This window comes from Candidozyma haemuli, assembly GCF_002926055.2.
Source record: "Candidozyma haemuli strain B11899 chromosome Unknown C_2014730914, whole genome shotgun sequence".
Classification (NCBI taxonomy): domain Eukaryota; kingdom Fungi; phylum Ascomycota; class Pichiomycetes; order Serinales; family Metschnikowiaceae; genus Candidozyma; species Candidozyma haemuli.
The window spans coordinates 262,864-281,957 of NW_020289904.1; the positions used below are offsets into that span (position 1 = coordinate 262,864).

A 19,094-nucleotide genomic window follows, 5' to 3' on the forward strand; every position below is an offset into this window, starting at 1 on the left:
TACAATCTCTGGCATATCTTACATTAAGCAATCTTGCAACCGCTTCTCTTGACCAACCCCTTTCGCCAGAATGGTTGCGAAATCCTAATGGCATTAAGTCGCGCTTGTGTGCACTCATACACGACTTGAGAGGTGTTTTGGCAGCATGTAGTTTGCCTAGCTTTTCCTCATTCTCCATACTCACTCACCTGTCTAAGTGGTAAAAAAAAAAAAAGAGGGATCCATACTGATTACGGTACTCGAGCTTGATCTCTGATCCATCGTTTTCACTTTCATATCTTTGCATTTCAGTACCTAACCTGGTCAACAAAGCCCCCATTTCGTCACCCCTGACATCTGGGATTTTCACAAACTTTGATCTCAATTACTTTCGTTTATTAACCTGCTCCACACATACCACAACAGTGGACAGCAACCGTCACGTTATATCAACATCCAACTTTGGCCGTTTAGATGCTCCCAAGACTTTCTCCATTCACTCACTAAAGCTATATCATCACTTTCGCTTAACCAGAGTTGTTGATCCATGTCAGATACAACGTCCAGATCCTCGACTCCGCTGAGGATCAACTCCCCTGAAAGTTATGAGTCTGCCGCGCTAGAAATCGAACAGGAGAAGCAAATGGTCAAGGCCTTGAAGAGGCTTTCCATGGGTAACATGATGGATCACGATCCTGACTTTCCAATGGAAGACCCCGAGCTTCTTCTCATGAACGAGAAGGAAAGAAACGACGACTCCACCGCTTCCCTAGATACCCTTTCACTTTCCAAATCTGCATCTCCCGAGTCGTCTGACTCTCATAGTCCTCCGTTGGATGAGCATGACACTTCTTTGTCCCCCTCCAAGGCTCCTTCTTCAGGACCCACTTCTCATTATGTTACTCCAGAGGACTCCATCGACTCTGACACTCTGTCGGTGAACCATGAAAATGTCCTTTGGGTTCCGGCAAATATGCATCCAGAGGTGAACCCTCAACAATTCAAACAGCATGTTAAGGTCACCATTGACGATCTATTAGAGCGAAAGCTCACGCGGTCGAAATCGAACCGTTCAAAACGTTCATCATTATCTCTCTCTACAAATGATGACTCGCATATCGACGATAGTCAGGACACTTCTCAGAATGATACTCTGTCTCAGCAGAGCCAAAACAATAGGTACAGCAACCCGTCACTTTTAGAGCTCAGCAATGAGCTCGAGACACTTTCGCGTCTAGCGGGTATGGACTCGGACGACGCTGTCACCCTAGCACGTTCCTTATCTACTCACTCCCTTGGTTATACCGATGTGGAAAAAGCTGCAATCGACGAATTGGGTTCACCTCACGTCCACACTGGTGCCAACCAGGCAGAGATATTGGATTTTGGCATGGACAAGACTCCAACAAAATCTTTCCCCGGACAGTCTCCTACTCCTAGATCTCCGAAGTATCAACAACATCCAGCGGGCCAGCACCGTTACCAGGACAGTCCGCATGGCTCGCCCCAAGCTAGACAACACCAGAGGTTTCCATCTGGAGAACAACGGACATCCCCATCGCTTAACGAGTCCCAATTTGCATTGAAACGGAGCAGGAGAATGAATTATAGAAAGCCACACACGTCCACACCCACTCATTTGGGATCGCAGTTGCAGAATAAAAAGGCTGGTAATTTAGCTGAACTTAGGCACAACCTCAATTCCTCAGCGATGCCCATGTCATATCCTGTTGAACCAGAAAGGCTTCCTAAAAATTCAATGAGTCGCCAGAGCATGCAGAGTATTAATCCTAGAAGCTCGCAGGTACTTTTTAATTACAAGGGCCCCTCAAGACTGCTGAGCCATACTAAGCTCCCAGCATCAGCGCCACCCAATTCAGTGCCACCACCACCATTACCTGGCAGGAGAGCACTGGGACCGACTATGGGCCAGCCCGTGAAGGAGACCCCCTATGGACCTGCTGCTCCCTCTCAGGATCATCGCATGAACTATGGTCACCGCAGTCTTAGCGCTCAGAATCTTATGCAACAACATCCACAGCAGCCTCATAAGTCCCGTGGTCTCTCTTCTCGTCCACTGCGCGAGAATCTCCAGCATAATCTCATTAATTCGAATGTTGGCTCTCAGGGTTATCCAGCTAGTGCTTCTCCGTCCGGACCCTTTAGACCGAGCCAAAGAAAGCCTTCGTCTACTACTCAGACGCGCTACGACTATGGTCATCAGCCAGTCGAAAGACGCAATACCTCACCACAGCAGGGTTCTCATCCTGCCTTTCAGAATCATGATGACCATAAGAAGCACTATCCTCAAGCACAAGCGTACTCTCCTCAGCCTTCTCATAATCAATGGCCACCAATGCGGAACGGGAATTTACAACAACAAAGGAAGCAGCATCATCCTGATTTTGACAAAGGAGATAATGTCAAACCCATCGCTTCTCGCCCTACGCCAAGGCTTAACCGTGATGCCAAACTTGACAAGACATCTCAGCTTAATGAGAACTTAGATATGTTGAGGAACGAAATCAATGAGTTTAAGGAAAGTTTATCACATCCTGAAAAGATGAAGGATAAGACCAGAGAACCCAAGGCATTACCTGTGCAAAGTGAGGATTCCGTTACAACTCCTCCAGAGGAAGTGCCTGAAATTAGCTTTGATAATTCGTCGGCTGATGTGAGTTACGAAGATACTCTAGGATTAGAACGTGATTTACTCAAACAAGTCAAAGATGATGTCAACACGAGCACGCCTATAGCTAGCCCTGAGAAGCAGACGAAACATACCTTCATCAGTCCAATTAGCGCCGACAAGAGCGAAATCAAAAGAAGTGTCAAAGAAGCTGATAGAGTGGATGAAGAGGAGGCACCAGTCAAGCAGGATGTGGAAGCCAATGATACCCGGATAGCTAGGGGGGTTGATGAAGAAAAGACGCCCAAGAAAGAACCTGATGCTTTTCAGCCAGAAGCTGCCCCTACCTCTCAGACTGTCAAGCCTGAGGCAGTCAAGCCCATTGCTACGGAGCCCGAAGTTGTCCAGAAACAAGAACGTTTTGACAATGTCAAGGAACCTTCAACCAGCGGACCCATAAAGAAGGACTCTTCTGCAGAGCAAAAAGCATCCGAGCAGGAAAAACAGCGATTAAGAAAAGTTTCATCAGCAAGCGTCGTATCCGATGATATCACAGACACTTCAGCAAAGTCCGTGGAACTGAATGATGTCGATTTGAGTAAGGCCGAGTTGTCGCCAACGATGCCAGCAGTGGAAGATATGAAGAAATTGAAGAAGAAGAAATCTTTTGGTTCGCTCACAGGTGGTGACAAGAAGAAGAACAAGAAAGGATGGCTTTGGTCGAAAGGACGATCCGTTAGTGCTCAGAATATACCTGACATGGCTACCCCACTGAAGCCGTCTAGATCAGTTTCGTCTCCTGATATCCAGTCTAATAAGCGTGATCACAAGGTGGCGATGGACCACAAGGAGCCAAAGGAAAATGTTCTTTCTAAGTTCTTCAAGAAGAAGCGGAGTAATTCAGTTGAAAGTCTGGACCTGTACCATCAAAAACACGAGGCACCTGCCATCGAAGAGAAGGAGCAGAAAACCATCAAAAGAATAAGCTCAGCGATATTCAAGACTTCCAAAGATGATGATAGCCGCAGCATTTCCTCGAGAGAAGGTAAGGAGCATAGTAGTGATGAAGCAAGACCTGAACAAAAGGATGAACCCGAGGACCATTCAAGCAAATCAAAATTGATGAATAAGATGAAGGGCAAAAAGCACAGTGAAGAGAAGGAAAGGGCGGCTGTTGAGACAGTGGAGGTCGAAGAAACAATCGAGGAGGCGTCTGAGGGCGAGCAGGAAGAAGAGAAACCACAAACGACGCTCGAAGTTCAAGAAAAGATCAAGAAGCTGATCAAGAGGACCTCTAAAGCAAACCAGCCGTTGGAGTATACTGATTCTGCTTTTGGGTTCCCGCTTCCACCGCCATCAGAGTCAACTTTGGTTATGTTGGACTACAGATTCCCTGTTCATGTTGAAAGAGCCATCTACAGGCTTTCACATCTTAAACTTGCGAACAGAAAGCGTTCGCTTCGTGAGCAAGTATTATTGTCGAACTTCATGTATGCCTACTTGAACTTGGTGGACCATACATTGCATTTGGAGCAACGCATGAGTGAAGAGGAATCCAATGCTCTCGACGAGCCTGAGGCTGATATGGACCTTTTTAACGATGAAGACAAAGACACTGATTTTGAAAGCGAAGAAGAGGCTCTTGACGATAATGCTTTCGACACTGTTCGGATAGATCTTCGCAACGATCCATACAATGAGATAACGGTGTAAGGTACAATGGTTGCAAATTCCATATACGAGACACTGAAAATAAAGTGAGCAAGAAAAAAACAAAAAAAAAAAATAAGAGAGAAACCACATAGCAACAACAAATATGCATTAGTTAGGGAAGGAATACACGAACTCGGAAAAAAATGGCGCCTAACCTCTGAATCTGAAATTTTCACATTGCATGTTTTTCGGTTACTAACCATGGTCCCGAATGCCCACCATCTAGACGACTGCCATTGGATGGTTTTCGTGGGTCGCGTCTAGAGCCACCGGAAGGAATGGAAAGGAAAGGGGAGAGAAAAGTGGTGCGTGTTGGATATCTCCATTATATGCACTCCCTTGACAGGGAAATATATCCTCAAACCTTAATTAACCCCTGAAGTGGCATAGTATTGTTCATGAGTTACCCCTCTATAGTCGGGGTATATAATCTGGGTCTTTTGCAATTCCTGATATTATAACTATATACTACTTTTCTTCATCTCTGCTCAGAATATATTTTCACCACCTTTAGTAATGACTTTATATAAGTCCTTGTCTGCAGGAAAGGGAATTACTGTTCATCTTTATAAAGAAGGGACAACGAGCCCATATGAGGTTATCTTTAAACTCCCATTTATTTTGAAAGACCATACACAATATGTTTACTGGTATCAAATCTTTATTCAGCAGATAAGAGAGGTTTATGGTGATCCTACCGCAACATATATTAATACTTACTTTCATAAGAAAGAGGATGCTAGGGGAAGTATTTCAGATCTCCAACCTCCAGAACGGAGACCCGTGAATGGTTATGCTGAGCATATTGCTCAACGTGTGAAAATGTTTGGCATTGATCAATCAATATTGCTGGGTATTAAAGTATCAAGTCAAAGTCTTGACACTTTGTGTAATTTGCATGAGACAATGACGAAGTATACACCAAGGCAATTTAAGGATTTAATTCATGAGGTTGCACAAGTTTTCGTGCTGTTCGGAGCGTATAATGAGCTTGATTTTATGGATGTGTACCGTATGTGCGTTGCACACTCCTTCTCTGGGAAAGAACTCTTTTACCTTTTGGCCTTGGGTAATCCAGATAGTGATGATGAGTTAATCATAAAGAGTCTCTTTCGGTCCATGAATGTGGATAACTATGATTTCAGAGAAAAGCTTTTCAAACTGTGTGGAGAATCTGCCTGCCCTACTAATGAATTGGTGCTTGCATATGAAGGTCAAAATCCTAGCAAGAGGGAGAAAGTTACGGCTTTGAAAAAGGATTTGAATTCGGCTACGAGCTTTATTCCTTCCACTGTTAACCTGCTGGTAAATCTTGTGAGAACATGCACGCACTGTAGTAAGCAAGGTCATACTGAAGACCGTTGTTTCTTAAAGCATCCTGAGTTGCGAACTGAAGCGAATAAGAGAAAGAAGAAGGCTCATTGGGCAGAAATTAAAAATAAGAAGCGAGCTAAAGCAAAGAAGGACAAGAGCCAACAAGAAAAGCCTAAGGGAGAAGAAACTGCTAAGTCATTTCTAGTTAGTCCTCATCTGTCTAAATCTAGTGGTCTGAAAATGTGTTTCATTTGGGATTCGGGAAGTCCGATACATTTTGTGAGTGATTTGACCCTTTTGAGTGGTTATGTTAAATGTCCGAAGTTCTTTGGTGACTATGGCACACACCATTATTTAGCCCCTGGTTATGGCCGGGTTACTGGGAGAACTATTTCTGGTAAAGTAATCACGATGGCGAACGTCTATTACATACCTGATGCCTCTGCTAATGTTATTTCGGCTTATCATGATTTCGGATTATCTGTTTCGAAATATAGACTGGATTTGTTCGATAGTGATGGAGTCAAAATTGGTGAGGGTCGCAGTCCTGGTCATTATATGATCGATTTGGATTGCAAGGTTCATGACAATCCCGGAGTGACGCTTTCTCACTCGGAGATCAAGGCAGCGCATGATGACATGAAAATTAATCTAGTCAATGTGTATGCATTAAGGTCCGTGAGGTGGGAGACAAAAGCAACTTATGCAGAAAAGGATATGGAACATCACATTCGTGCTGGACATCCTACATATCAACAATATCTCGAACTTCAGAAGAAATTTTCTTTTCTTCCTAATATTGATAAGGACATCAGAGAACACTGTGATGCATGTCAACAGGGTACCATGGTCAACTTTCGTAAAGATCGTGAATCAGAAACCATTGCTACCCATCCTTTGGAGTACTTGCATGCGGACATTTGTGGTCCTATATCACCAGCTGGTTTTGATGGTCTGAAGTTTTGTTTAGTGGTTGTCGATAAGTTTACGAGGATGTATTATTGCTCGCCCATGACTCGTAAGGAAGACACACTTGGCAATTTTTATGCTATACTTAAGAGGTTAGTTGATGAATTCCCCGGTGAGAAATTCAGGCAAGTTCGTGTTGACAACGGTGGAGAGTTTCGTTCTAAAATGTATTCGAGAGGACACAAAGATATTTTCGATCATTTTAACATCTCCTTGAAATTTACCACACCTTATAGTTCACATCAAAATGGTCTCGCTGAACGAGCCATTCGCGCTATTCTGACGAAAGCTAGAGTTCTTTTACTTCAGAGTGGTTTACCGTTAACATTCTGGCCTGAAGCGTTTAAGACTGCTGTTTTCACCTTGAATAACAGCCCGAAATCCCAGAATCATTGGATTATTCCTATGTCATATTTATCCCCAAGAAAATATGAACGTTTTGAACTATGGGAAGCATCTCCTTTCGGTTGTTTAGGTTACTTTAAAAAGTACAAGGTGAATGCTGGTAAGAAGGTTGATCCTCGTGGGGGTAAGTGTATTTCGCTAGGCCCTGCTTTAAATCGCAAAGCCACGAGAGTTATAGTCCTTGATAATGATAAACTTACTGAGCAAATTGTTGAAACTCATCAGGTTAAATTTATACTGAAGAAGTTTCCATTCTTGGGTGTCCATTGGACTGTTGATCATGATTCTATGAAGAGTCATATTATGAGTGAGAGTCATCCGAACCATTTCTGCGGAGATCCTGAGGAAGAGGATGATTCAATGCTAAGTCCAGATTATGTTCCAGTTGACCAAACTGATGAAAGTGTTGTGTCTAATCAGCAAGAAAAGTCCACTGAACCGCATGGTGGTTTTACCTCCTTAAATAAGACAAGTGAGGAGGATGTTTCCAACATGAGTGATAAGGATTCCGGAGACAGGCTGGAAGATGAGTTGTCACATTCGGTTTTGAATAACGGTGCACTGCACCCGCAAAGCGAACGAAGTGGGACTGTTGAGCTGCCTAGAGCAGTTCCTGAACAGGATAATATTAACCGACGGGCTACTGAGGATGAAAGTCAACATAGTCCTCGTATGCTGAGTCGTCTTGCTGGGAAGCATAAACTTAACTATCGTCAGTTATCAGGCAAAAGAAACAACAGAGTTCATTCTTTGAGAGGGGGAGATATTATGATCTTGTCAGTCACTCCTGGAGATGATTACGTTTCCAAATCACTCGCTCTGTTTGTTGAAGCTTTTGAGAGGAACAATGTTACAAGAATTATGTTTACTAAAGTTCGCTTTGAACCAGAAACCTATAAGGAAGCTATCTCATGCGATGAAGCTGATAAGTGGAAAACTGCTATAGATTCTGAACTTGATTCATTGAGAGAGAAAGAAACATTTGAGGAAACGACTTTACCTTCAGGTCGTAAGCCGATTGAGTATAAGTGGATATTTACCATTAAAGACGGTGGTAGATATAAAGCTAGGTTGGTCGCGAAAGGCTTCTCACAAGTGCCAGGTAAGGATTATCAAGAAACTTATTCACCAGTTGCTAAGTATGATACTATTAAATTGTCTATTGCTTTGGCAGCTAATCTTGGTATGACTGTCCATCAGATTGATGTTAAAACGGCATTCCTCAATGGTCCCCTAGGTCTTGATCTTTATCTCACTGTACCCGAAGGTCTACAGACAAGTCAGAATAAGGGCAAAGTCTTAAGGCTTAAACGCGCATTATATGGACTTAAGCAAGCTCCCTTGGTCTGGAATTTGGAAGTGTCCAAGACATTAAGGTCTATTGGACTTGTTCCTTGTGTCCGGGAACCCTGTCTTTATTATTTGTATGAGAGTGGTGTTTTGCTCTTAGTGGCTCTTTATGTGGATGATATGTTGATAATGAGTTCTGATATTAAACTTATTGAAAAGGTTAAGCAAGGTTTGTCTATGGCATATGAGATTAAGGACCTTGGTCCAGCGAAGAAGTTCTTGGGAATGAATGTTAGTCAGTCTGATTCAGTGATTACATTATCCTTGGAGGATTACATTTCTAAGCTTATTAGTTTGCATTTGGATCAGTCTTCTCAACCGTGTGAAACACCTTATTATTCAGAGTGGTCAGACTTGTTATGTCCTTTAGTGACTGATGAACTTTATCCCAATCCCACTAAGTTTCGAGAGATAATCGGGAAATTACTATTTGCCTGTACGACTGTGAGGTATGATATTTCCTTCATAACAATTGCGTTAGCGAGATTCTCAAGTAAGCCAGCCATGAAGCATTATAAGGCATGCATGCGAATATTACGGTATCTCAAAGGAACGTCAGATTTTGCAATTCGTTACAGAAAAGTCAGCAAGCCAAAACGTTACGTTGATATCAAAAGTTATAGCGATGCAGATTGGGCTAACTGCAAAGAGACATTTAAGTCTGTGTCAGGTAACATATTTTTCATTGAGGAATCTCCAGTTATTTGGAAGTCTAAGAAGCAAACTTCAGTTGCTCTTTCTTCATTAGAGGCGGAATATTATGCGTTATGTGAATGTGTTAGAAGTGCTAACTGGTTAAAGTTTCTACTTACTGAATTACGTCTTTGGAATCTACAGCGGTGGATTATCACATATGTGGACAACCAGGGTTGTAAGGATGTTTGTGACCAAGAGCATTTTACTTCTGATCGTACTAAGCATTTTAAGATTCGTCTTAGTTTTGTTAATGATGAAGTTAAGAAGGCAAATGTGAAGGTATTGAAAGTTCATACAAAGAACAATTTTGCTGACCTCATGACTAAAGGCTTGAAGCAAACTGATTTTAAAAGACTAAGGAATACTCAAGAAGAACTGATACTATAGATTGAGGTTTTCGTCTAAGAGGGGGTGTTGGATATCTCCATTATATGCACTCCCTTGACAGGGAAATATATCCTCAAACCTTAATTAACCCCTGAAGTGGCATAGTATTGTTCATGAGTTACCCCTCTATAGTCGGGGTATATAATCTGGGTCTTTTGCAATTCCTGATATTATAACTATATACTACTTTTCTTCATCTCTGCTCAGAATATATTTTCACCACCTTTAGTAATGACTTTATATAAGTCCTTGTCTGCAGGAAAGGGAATTACTGTTCAGTGCGATGAAGGCACGTGATGCAAACAGTAGCGAAATAGCAGCATTTATACAAAGCTGTGCCTCTGAGCATAAAAGTGGCCCTTTTCAGATTTCAACTCCAAACACCACCGTCTTTTCCTACAACACACTTGTTTTTGGTGATCTTTTCAACCCTTTTATACTTTCTTTAAACATGGCCAGGACATACCCTTTGCTCGCTGCGAGTGAAATCGCAAAGCACAACAGTGAAAAGGACTGCTGGGTTACTCTCTACAACAGAAAAGTCTATAATGTGACCGGCTTCCTTGATGAGCACCCAGCTGGCGCTGATATTGTGTTGCCTTATGCTGGAAAGGATGTGACTGAAATTATGGCCGATACTATTTCTCACGAACATTCGGAAAGTGCTTATGAAATGCTCGATGATGATATGTTGGTGGGCTACATGGCCACGGATGAGGAGGAACGTGAGTTGGTCAACAACAAGAAGAAGGTTCCTGTGGATGTGAGATTTACCGAGGAAGCTCAGGCTGAAATCGACTTGTACGAGTTCCATGACGAGTTGCCTGCTCTCGAGCTGTTGTCTGTTCAAACAGATTTCGATGACGATGCTAAGAAGCACAAGTTCCTTGACTTGAAGAAGCCTTTGATCCCGCAGATGCTTCGAAGCACATTCTCAAAAGAGTTCTACTTGGATCAAGTTCACCGTCCTAGACATTTCGGTAAGGGATCCGCCCCTCTTTTTGGTAACTTCTTGGAACCTCTTTCCTTGACCCCATGGTGGGTTGTGCCTTTGGTTTGGCTTCCTCCAAACTTGGTTCTTTTCTACATTGGTTTCGTTAACCAGAACAAGATTACAGCTTTGAGTTTATGGGTGATGGGTTTGTTCGTCTGGACATTTGTTGAGTACTGTTTGCATAGATTTTTGTTCCACTTGGATCAATACTTGCCTGATAACAAGTACTGCTTGACCCTTCATTTCCTTTTGCACGGTGTCCACCACTACTTGCCTATGGACAGATACAGATTGGTCTTGCCTCCAACCATGTTTGTCATTTTGGCATATCCATTCTATCGCCTCGTTTTCAAGCTCTTCCCCTTCTACATGGCTTGCTCTGGTTTCGCAGGTGGTACCTTGGGATACATCATGTACGATGTGACGCATTACGTGTTGCACCACACCAATTTGCCTAAGTTCTTCCAGGACTTGAAGACATACCACTTGGAACACCACTACAAGAACTATGAAATGGGTTTCGGAGTTACCAGCAGATTTTGGGACGTCATCTTTGACACCGAAATCACCTCTACTTTCCAAAAGAGATCATAGATTCTCTTTGGCACAGTCAAATCAAATCTCTATCATGTCGTATTTCCTAATCGACTTTTGTCGGCCATGATCAGAGTTGTTTATTCATGAATGCAGTTATATGTTTGGGTGGGGTGGTTATTTAGTAAAATGAATTTGATAATCCTTTTTATTCACCACGTTAGTAGCAAGAATGTCCTCCCTTTCTTCCAGTAGCGGACCAGAATGAACTTTATAGGGGACCGAGTTATCGGGTGCAAAGGAAAGGACTGATGTAGATGCAGCGTCATCCCAGCAGCTAGTAAAGATAGCTTCTTTGGTCTGGAACTCCACTTTTCTCTTTGCGAGTTCTGCTTGCGGATCAGTCTTCTGTTTAGATGGCATGGTAGCTTCCTTATCTATGGCTTCAAGATGATGTTCGACTTCGAACTCGGGAGCGGTCATGACAAAATTAGGGTCATTATCAGAATCTGTCTCAGCTTCACTGCCATATGGTGAATCGTCGTATTGGTATTGTTCATGGCGTTCCATGAAAAGAGAACGGGCTGTTTCATAGCTTCGGCGGTAACTCTCTATGGGTGCTTTATCAGTCCTGGACCTGCCAAGCACATTAGCAATTTGCACGTCTTGCCAATTATTGGCCAGCATCTTACTGGTCTTGAAAGCATTTCTCTTCTGAAGTCTCCACAACGTTCGACTGACGCGGTCAGCAATTCGTAGAGAAAGTGCCCTATTAGCACTTAATTTGTGGTCTAGATCTAGGGATAGCTTTTGTTGAGAGAGCTTCCTTTTGATGGTTTGCTCCACGATATCATTAATAGCGTTGACCAATACAGCGTTCGGTAGGTCTTTCAGCTTCTTCTTTGCAACCATCATGTTCAGCTGACTCCTTTTAAAGGACATTGCAAATTGTTCATCAACAGGTTCTGGATTCATCTTTTCATACTGAACACGTTTCTGATCCTCAATCGAATCTTCATAAACGTCGTGGACCTCGGGCACTTTAGATCGACCCATAGGCCATGAGCTCCATTTCTTCTGGGGAAAACTAGGATTCACTCGATGTAGCAAGTGGGCCAGGAAAAGATGCAAAGCTAGATCGTGTCTGTGTTCATCTTCTAGAAATTCTAGGATCTTGTTATAATCTCGTTTTTCATCCATTGCTGGAAGCACTATCTATCTGTTTATCTGTGGTTGATTGATCACTATACATTAACCTCGCGATGCGGCTTCGATGAGGTCTCCAGATATGTCTATCCAGATTGACAACAACTTCCAAGGTACTGATGAAAGCGAAAAAATAGGAGAGTTACTGGTTTATAGAATGGCATTCTCCTTTTTTTTTTTTTTTTTTGAGAAATCCATGTCCTCCCATAGTGCATCTTCATCGGCTCCATGACTCCCCAGAGCGAGTCCTCAATATGCGCACTAGTGAATTTTTTCATATCTTTCTTCTCTTCTCTTCTCCTTCTCTGATCCAATCGTGAGCTACAGCTGGCCTTTGCTTCAGAGAAAACCTTCAGTTGTAGTAAATAATGCATTCCTTCCAGACCTCCTTCTTGGACCTTGCCTTGGAGTCCCAGGCACTTAAGTTTGGTACCTTCACTCTTAAGTCTGGCCGCCAGTCCCCTTACTTTTTCAACTTGGGCTTGTTCAACAACGGTAAGCTCTTGTCTACTTTGGCCACCGCTTATGCCCATGCTATCATTGAGTCAAAGGTGAAGTTTGACATTCTTTTCGGCCCAGCCTACAAGGGTATCCCATTGGCAGCTATCACTGTCGCCAAGTTGGCTGAGCTTGACCCAGAGAACTACTCTGACCTTGGCTACTCTTTCAACAGAAAGGAGAAGAAGGACCACGGTGAGGGTGGCTCTATCGTTGGCTGTCCTTTGGAGGGTAAGAAGATCTTGATTATCGATGATGTCATGACTGCTGGCACTGCTATCAACGAAGCCTTTGAGATCATCTCTGCTGAGAAGGGCACTGTTGCTGGCTGCATCATCGCCTTGGACAGACAAGAAACTACTCCTGACTCTGACAAGTCTGCTACCCAGGCGGTTGCTGCCAGATATGGAATTCCTGTTTTCTCAATCGTCTCCTTGTCGGATATTGTCACTCACTTGAAGGATAAGTTGTCCGCTGAAAACTTGGCCGACATTGATGAATACAGAAACAAGTATGCTCCAAAGAACTAATTACAATAGAAGAAACTAGATGCATTACGTACATTATTACTTAACCTCTCACTCTCATGATCTTCTTTTTAGGTTGTTTGGGTAGCTTAGGTGCCTCGCTGGTGGTCTCTGGCTCAGGATCATAGATAGTCTTAGTCATTGGATGCTTCAATGTGTAGTTCGAGTGAACTGGCACGATAGAGTTCATTTTGAAACCCTTAACTTTAGGAATCTCCTCAGGATCAAAGCCTTGCTCGTATTCCTTGGGGAAGGGGATGCCACTGCCTTTACTTATACTCTTCAAAGTAGTTGGGTGCTCCTGAAGGAACACTGCAATTTTGTTCAAGAGGCCTCTCTTGGTCTTGAAACGGGGATCCTTAACGATACCAGCGTCTTTAATGAAAACTCTCACTCTACCTGGGTTACCAAAGTCCTGTGGATGGGATTTGTCCAACTCAAGAAGAACAGGAAGATTGAGCTGACGGCAAGCATCAGAAACAGTAATGGCCAAAGGATTGGCAACGGCCAACTCTGAGCTAACTCTTCTTCCTTCTTTGTGTGATCTGGTCTTGTCGAAGTAGCATGGGTATATCGTCTGAAATTTGCTAAGCTCCTCCTTGTCTTTGCTAGAGATCTTAGAAGGATCTAATATATCGTCTGATTGCACACCCCTCTGGCTAGGAGGAGGCTGGAATGGCTGTTGTGGGAAAAGTGGAGGTTCAGAGTCCTGAGACCTAGTGACTGTTGGTTTATTCATAGGTGCGATCGGTGTCCTGAGACTTGGATCAAACTGGGCAATGTCCATGTCCATGTTGTCGATTTCGTCATCATCGACTTCTTCGATGGTAGGTTTTGGCGGCATGATTCCTTCGAAGTGTAGTTCTTGACTGTAAGAGCCCAGGTTTTTTCGTTGAATAAGGTGCTCACTCTGTGCACGCTAGTGGAATGTCTGGCACTATAGATAACGACATGTCCATTGATTTATCCTCGAAATAGGAAAGTATTAGAATGTTTGTTGCACAAAGAAATGAATGTTCTTTAAAGGTAGTATCAAAAGGGTAGTATTTCAGGGCCAAAAATCGTCAGTGTACAAAAGAAGCTGTAGGTTCAGTCGACCTAGAGTTCTTATTCCCAAACTTACCATCAAATTGAATTTTTTTTTTTTTTTTTCAATTTAGTCATTTCCTTGTCAATACCCCTGAAAGAAAAAATATCACTATATCCTCTTCACTTTATTCTGGGGATGAACATTTTCATCGTCTGCCTCCACATCAGAATGCAAGGTGTGGTAAGGCACTGCAATTTGCACCCAGCGCCCTAGGTTCAACAGTCGCATGATCGTACATATCAAGAGGCTTCCTCCCATTTACTTTGAAAGAAACTTCTATACGTGCATAACACCGAAGAACTTTCAGCCCCATTCTCTATTCAGAGTCAAGCTCCCAAACTGACTTCTTCTAACCGAACCTTAACAAAGAGGCTTTCGCAGTCAATCTCTCTGCCACAGCCAAGTCCGGCACGTGAGCTTAGCATCGCTTTTTCAGACTTATAGCTCCACAGTCGGCCCTGTCTTCTACTACATCCTGGGTATTTCAGTTTCCAATGTACCTTGCCGATGTGGCCGAGGGCACACCTCGTGTGCTCAAACAATATATGAAAATATTCGACTCGCCGTCTACTCATCAGCCAGACCTCACAGTGAAGCTCCAGTCGGCTCCAGTTACGCCGACCAAGTATGAGACGCATCCAGATATCCAGTTCTTTCGCCTGGTAAAGACAAAACATCACTATGCGTACCATAAATCAAAACTCTCGTTGAATTCAGCCGAGGATAATATTGAAACGATAAACTCCAGGCTTTCAGGCTTTGAACCGTTCAACCGAGACCAGCTTCTAGAGAGACTCAAAACCTTTAACGCACTTAACTGGCACATACCGTCTGGCAAGAACACTGGTGTTCAGCTCAACGAGCTTTTATGTGCTGTAAATGGTTGGACGTGTCAGTCGATAGCAAGAAATAATAATGTGAAGAACCATTTGATGTGCTCCAAGTGTGGTAACGAACTTATCCTACGCTTTAATGCTGAGGAGGAACAGCCCGAGTTCGCCCCGTTTCACTTTGACCTCGAGGATATTCAGGCAGTCAACGTGAACCTCAAATCCCTGTATGCTCAGCAGGTCCAAGCCGTGGGTCATCAGGCGTCCTGCCCATGGACTAAAGTTCTGACTCCGATCAACACAGTCTACTACCTAACGCCGTACCTCGCCTCCACGAATGAAACCTTAATTACGATCTTCACAAAGACCTTGAAAAGTTTATTTGATAATCTCATGATAATCCAAGAACATGTTGGTTTCTTATCACTGCTTTGTCCTAGACCGTCTCTGATCAGTAATTTTGCCGACTTTTGCCGTGCATCGAACTTGTGGTTGTTGAGCCGGTACTTTAACAATGATAAGGAAAACATTGGTACTATTCTTTCAAAGAGCTGCCCTGCTTGGCTTTACTGCGTTGCAGCCATGGGTTGGGACGTCTACACACAGCAATTCAATGGCCAAACGGTTCTTCTCATGATTTGTCACAGTTGCAACCAAAGAATATTCTTGCAGAAATCCTCAAGCCCGAACAAAGATGGAGAACAGAAAAGTGATCATCCTAAGGTACTCACTCCATGCGAGTATACTGCCACCATCCCGAACGGTACTCTGAAGTTTTCAAATGAGTATTTGAATGAAGTGGCTGATGACGAGGAAGAGGATGAAGATCCGTATTTTGGACACAAAGAGTGGTGTTGTCAAGTAAGTGATATGGCTGGCCAAGCTTACTTTGACTACTTCGTGAACACCCTCTCGTCTCTGGAAGACTATATTGGTCCAAACGGAGAATACCGCTTAGATAAAGATGAATCTTTGGACATGGATGTCGATAGCTCCTCCAAGTTTTCCAAAAGGCGTGCAAGCTTTGATCTTCAGGAAGAGTTGGAAAGATTCAGGAAATTAAGAAAACCGTACTTCGCCGAGTAAGTTATTTTTTGTGACACTCAGTGCCATATGTATTATATGTTGACGTATATACTTCAGACTAGAATTAAACTTGAAGTGGGTATATGAAGTAGAGGCCCTATGATATCATTTAGGCCTCAATTTTGTTGAGTGGAGCACTGAAGTCAAGGATTTCAATGTAAGTCTCCTCGTTAACAGAACCTTGCTTTTGAACGGCAGCGACACATCTGTCAGGGTCAAACCGCACTTGCCAAATGCCCTTGGTGATATCAGAGAGTAAGTCTCTAACGAACTTACCAGTTTTGACATCCCATAACTTGAGCATGCGTTCACTTCCACTGACAATTCTGAGACTGTCGTGTTGGAAGCAGGTGATGGCACTATTGTGGCCCTTCAACTTGCTATAGTTCTCACCGGTGTGAGGATTCCAAACACGTAAGGTCGAATCAGCAGCTGCTGACACTAGGTAGTCTTCAGAGAGTTCAAGCAAGCCAACAAGGGAGTTGTGACCCTCCAATGAAAAAAGAAGTTTGCCCTTTTCAAAATCCCAGACGTTGATAGACAGATCCATAGATCCAGAGTAGCAACGACGTGTTTTGTAGTTCAAAGAGGTGGAGTAGATCCTATCATTGTGGCCTTCTAAAACATGCTTGCATCTGCCACCCTCTTTCAAGTCCCATACACGCACAGTGGTATCATACGAGCCGGAAATAATGATGTTTCCGTAGCCTGAGACAGAACGCACCGACTGGGTATGTCCCACCAACACAGCTACCAAGTATGGATTATCAGGGTCTTTGCTGTCATAAGTTTTCGTTTCTGTGATTTCATCTGCGTTCTCCTCTTCGTTATCCAAGGGAAGCTTCCAGACATGCAAATTGTGGTCTCTAGAACCGGTGACAAGAAGTGGCTCCTTAGGATACATGATGGGCTCACCATTATCGTTGACACCGATTTGAACTGGATGCAAAATATCTAGACATCTAACAGTTGACGTATGGCCTCTGAACATATGAGTACATCTACCCGTGCGAATATTCCACACACGGACGTCACGATCGGTAGATCCACTTACCAAAGTGTTGGAGAAGTACTTAAGTGCCCAAACACCACCATCATGGCCCTTGAGTACACGTAGAAGTTCACCTGTACGGGTGGCGTAAACATTGATCAGTTTACCCTCAATGCCAGTAATCACTTTATCTTCATCATGTTGTAGACAAGTGACGATGTTGGGACCGTGGCCAGCCACGCTTATGCGTTTTGGTTCATATGAGGGGTTCATCCAGCGCTGCAAGATAATGAACCTTTTCTTGTACAATGTTTGAGCCAAATTTATCTCAGTGAGATAAGGGCTGGGGGTTGACCAGCCGGCTATAAGAGCACCCGAATGTGAGAGCTCTTTATCTAGAAGAGTGCTGTCGGTCAATAATTTGTCTCTGTAGAGCATAGAGGTCCACAAAGTATTACTGTTCACCAAACGATGCCATGTACGACAAACCTGAGAGACAGCCAAGACAGACTTGTAGTCTAAGTGAGACAAGATGGACAAGGCAATCTCCAACGGTAAGCTGGAGAGCAAGTCACGTCTCAAGGAGTCCTGAATGACTCCGCAGAAGGTCAGAAGCAGCAGTCTGTCAACCTGTTGCAAAAGCTGAAAGATAATGTGGTTTCTGCATGGAGCCAGGGAAAAGTTAGAGAGGTTAACCATGAGCTCAGCCAAGTCACCCTGAGTTGCAGGAGGCTTCATCATGTAACGTTCCCAGAACTCATGAACCGAACGCTTCTCGTTAGCGCTTTGAACGGGCGACGCCAGAGGCAGAGGAAGCACAAGCTGCTGGGGGTTCTGATCTTCCATATCGGAAATAGGCGAATTAGTCATGGATTCGATCGCGTTAGGCGTACACGGATGGACGTGACTATCAGTAGGTTTAATGAAAGCGTTAGACGAACTGCGAATAGACTGACTCGTAGATAGGGTGTTCATCTGTGCCGACACGCTGTTGGCGCTGGAAATGGACATCACCGAGTCAGCAGAAGCGGGAACTTGTCTAGCATCGGCCAGGTGGACCAGCGTTAGGCGGCGCTTTGGCGGGTGTGTAGCATCCGGAACGGTATCGGTATCAGAAATAATCATATCGTCACCGCTCTCAGCTGAGCAAGGTACCTGGGCAGCGTAAGCAGGGTAAGCGTCCTCCTTGGTTTCCAGGTTCGGGTTAGCACGGTAACGTTTACGCAGCAGCTGTGTCTCAAGCGGTACCAGACTTAGGGAAAACGGACAAGGTTCCGCCAACGAATCACAGAGTTTGGCACCCGGATCGGAAAGCTTTGTATCGTAAGTGGTCTTGGACCCTAAAAGAGGGTATCTTGGAGGGCCAGACATGGGACTAAAGGCTGGAAGGGTAAATGGGAAAAAAGACGAACGAAACGCCAGGGACGTGGTATGAAATCAAATAAAGCGTAGGGTCCGGTCAGGTTGATCAGACAAGGTAACGGTTTGGGCTGGGTGGGGAACAGGACAGGGTTTATGATGGATGGTGGTTATTTATTATCTGTATTTTTTTTTTGTTTGTTGCAAACCTGTAGTGAACCTGATTGAGAAAAATGATGTGCAGTGAGAGAAGGTGAAAGTGAGTGAAAGTGAGTGAGTGGTGTGCACGGGTGGGGGGATAAAGTATCGGGTTTGGGCGTCGTTTGTTTCGCAGAAGTAAGGCATTTTCATTTATTTTTATTTTTTTTTGCTGTCTACTGAGGAGCACCTGAAAAAAAGAGGAGATCCCTGGAAATGGAGACAGGGTAAAGTTTGGGGGAAGGGAAAAGGAGGAGGAGGATAATGAAGAATTCACAGGAATATTGTGAATAAGGCTTTTTTTTTATGTTTTTTTCTTTTTTGGTTCTTGTTTTGGCT

The 19,094-nt window shown here is 43.7% G+C and overlaps 7 protein-coding genes across 7 annotated transcripts; 4 read left to right on the forward strand and 3 right to left on the reverse strand. All coding sequences in view use genetic code 12, as the record gives it.

Annotated features, from left to right (window-relative positions):
- Window positions 1-526: 526 nt before the first annotated feature.
- ZDS1 (Zds1p) lies at window positions 527-9,442 on the forward strand (the record flags this gene model as incomplete). The annotated part of the gene is made up of 2 exons (XM_025485454.1): window positions 527-4,315; window positions 5,051-9,442. 2 exons carry the CDS (start codon window positions 527-529, stop codon window positions 9,440-9,442), a joined length of 8,181 nt encoding a protein of 2,726 aa, XP_025340919.1.
- Window positions 9,443-9,893: 451 nt separating this feature from the next.
- SCS7 (fatty acid alpha-hydroxylase) lies at window positions 9,894-11,030 on the forward strand (the record flags this gene model as incomplete). Its single annotated transcript, XM_025485455.1, has 1 exon — window positions 9,894-11,030. The coding sequence occupies one exon, from the start codon at window positions 9,894-9,896 to the stop codon at window positions 11,028-11,030; it is 1,137 nt and encodes a 378-aa protein (XP_025340920.1).
- Window positions 11,031-11,147: 117 nt separating this feature from the next.
- CXQ85_001758 (uncharacterized protein) lies at window positions 11,148-12,170 on the reverse strand (the record flags this gene model as incomplete). Its single annotated transcript, XM_025485456.1, has 1 exon — window positions 11,148-12,170. One exon carries the CDS (start codon window positions 12,168-12,170, stop codon window positions 11,148-11,150), a length of 1,023 nt encoding a protein of 340 aa, XP_025340921.1.
- A 374-nt stretch (window positions 12,171-12,544) lies between these two features.
- Window positions 12,545-13,204, forward strand: URA5 (orotate phosphoribosyltransferase; the record flags this gene model as incomplete). The annotated part of the gene is made up of 1 exon (XM_025485457.1): window positions 12,545-13,204. The coding sequence occupies one exon, from the start codon at window positions 12,545-12,547 to the stop codon at window positions 13,202-13,204; it is 660 nt and encodes a 219-aa protein (XP_025340922.1).
- A 40-nt stretch (window positions 13,205-13,244) lies between these two features.
- SEC65 (RNA-binding signal recognition particle subunit) lies at window positions 13,245-14,045 on the reverse strand (the record flags this gene model as incomplete). The annotated part of the gene is made up of 1 exon (XM_025485458.1): window positions 13,245-14,045. One exon carries the CDS (start codon window positions 14,043-14,045, stop codon window positions 13,245-13,247), a length of 801 nt encoding a protein of 266 aa, XP_025340923.1.
- A 740-nt stretch (window positions 14,046-14,785) lies between these two features.
- CXQ85_001761 (uncharacterized protein) lies at window positions 14,786-16,207 on the forward strand (the record flags this gene model as incomplete). The annotated part of the gene is made up of 1 exon (XM_025485459.1): window positions 14,786-16,207. The coding sequence occupies one exon, from the start codon at window positions 14,786-14,788 to the stop codon at window positions 16,205-16,207; it is 1,422 nt and encodes a 473-aa protein (XP_025340924.1).
- A 109-nt stretch (window positions 16,208-16,316) lies between these two features.
- Window positions 16,317-18,569, reverse strand: CDC4 (SCF ubiquitin ligase complex subunit; the record flags this gene model as incomplete). Its single annotated transcript, XM_025485460.1, has 1 exon — window positions 16,317-18,569. The coding sequence occupies one exon, from the start codon at window positions 18,567-18,569 to the stop codon at window positions 16,317-16,319; it is 2,253 nt and encodes a 750-aa protein (XP_025340925.1).
- Between the last annotated feature and the right edge of the window lie 525 nt (window positions 18,570-19,094).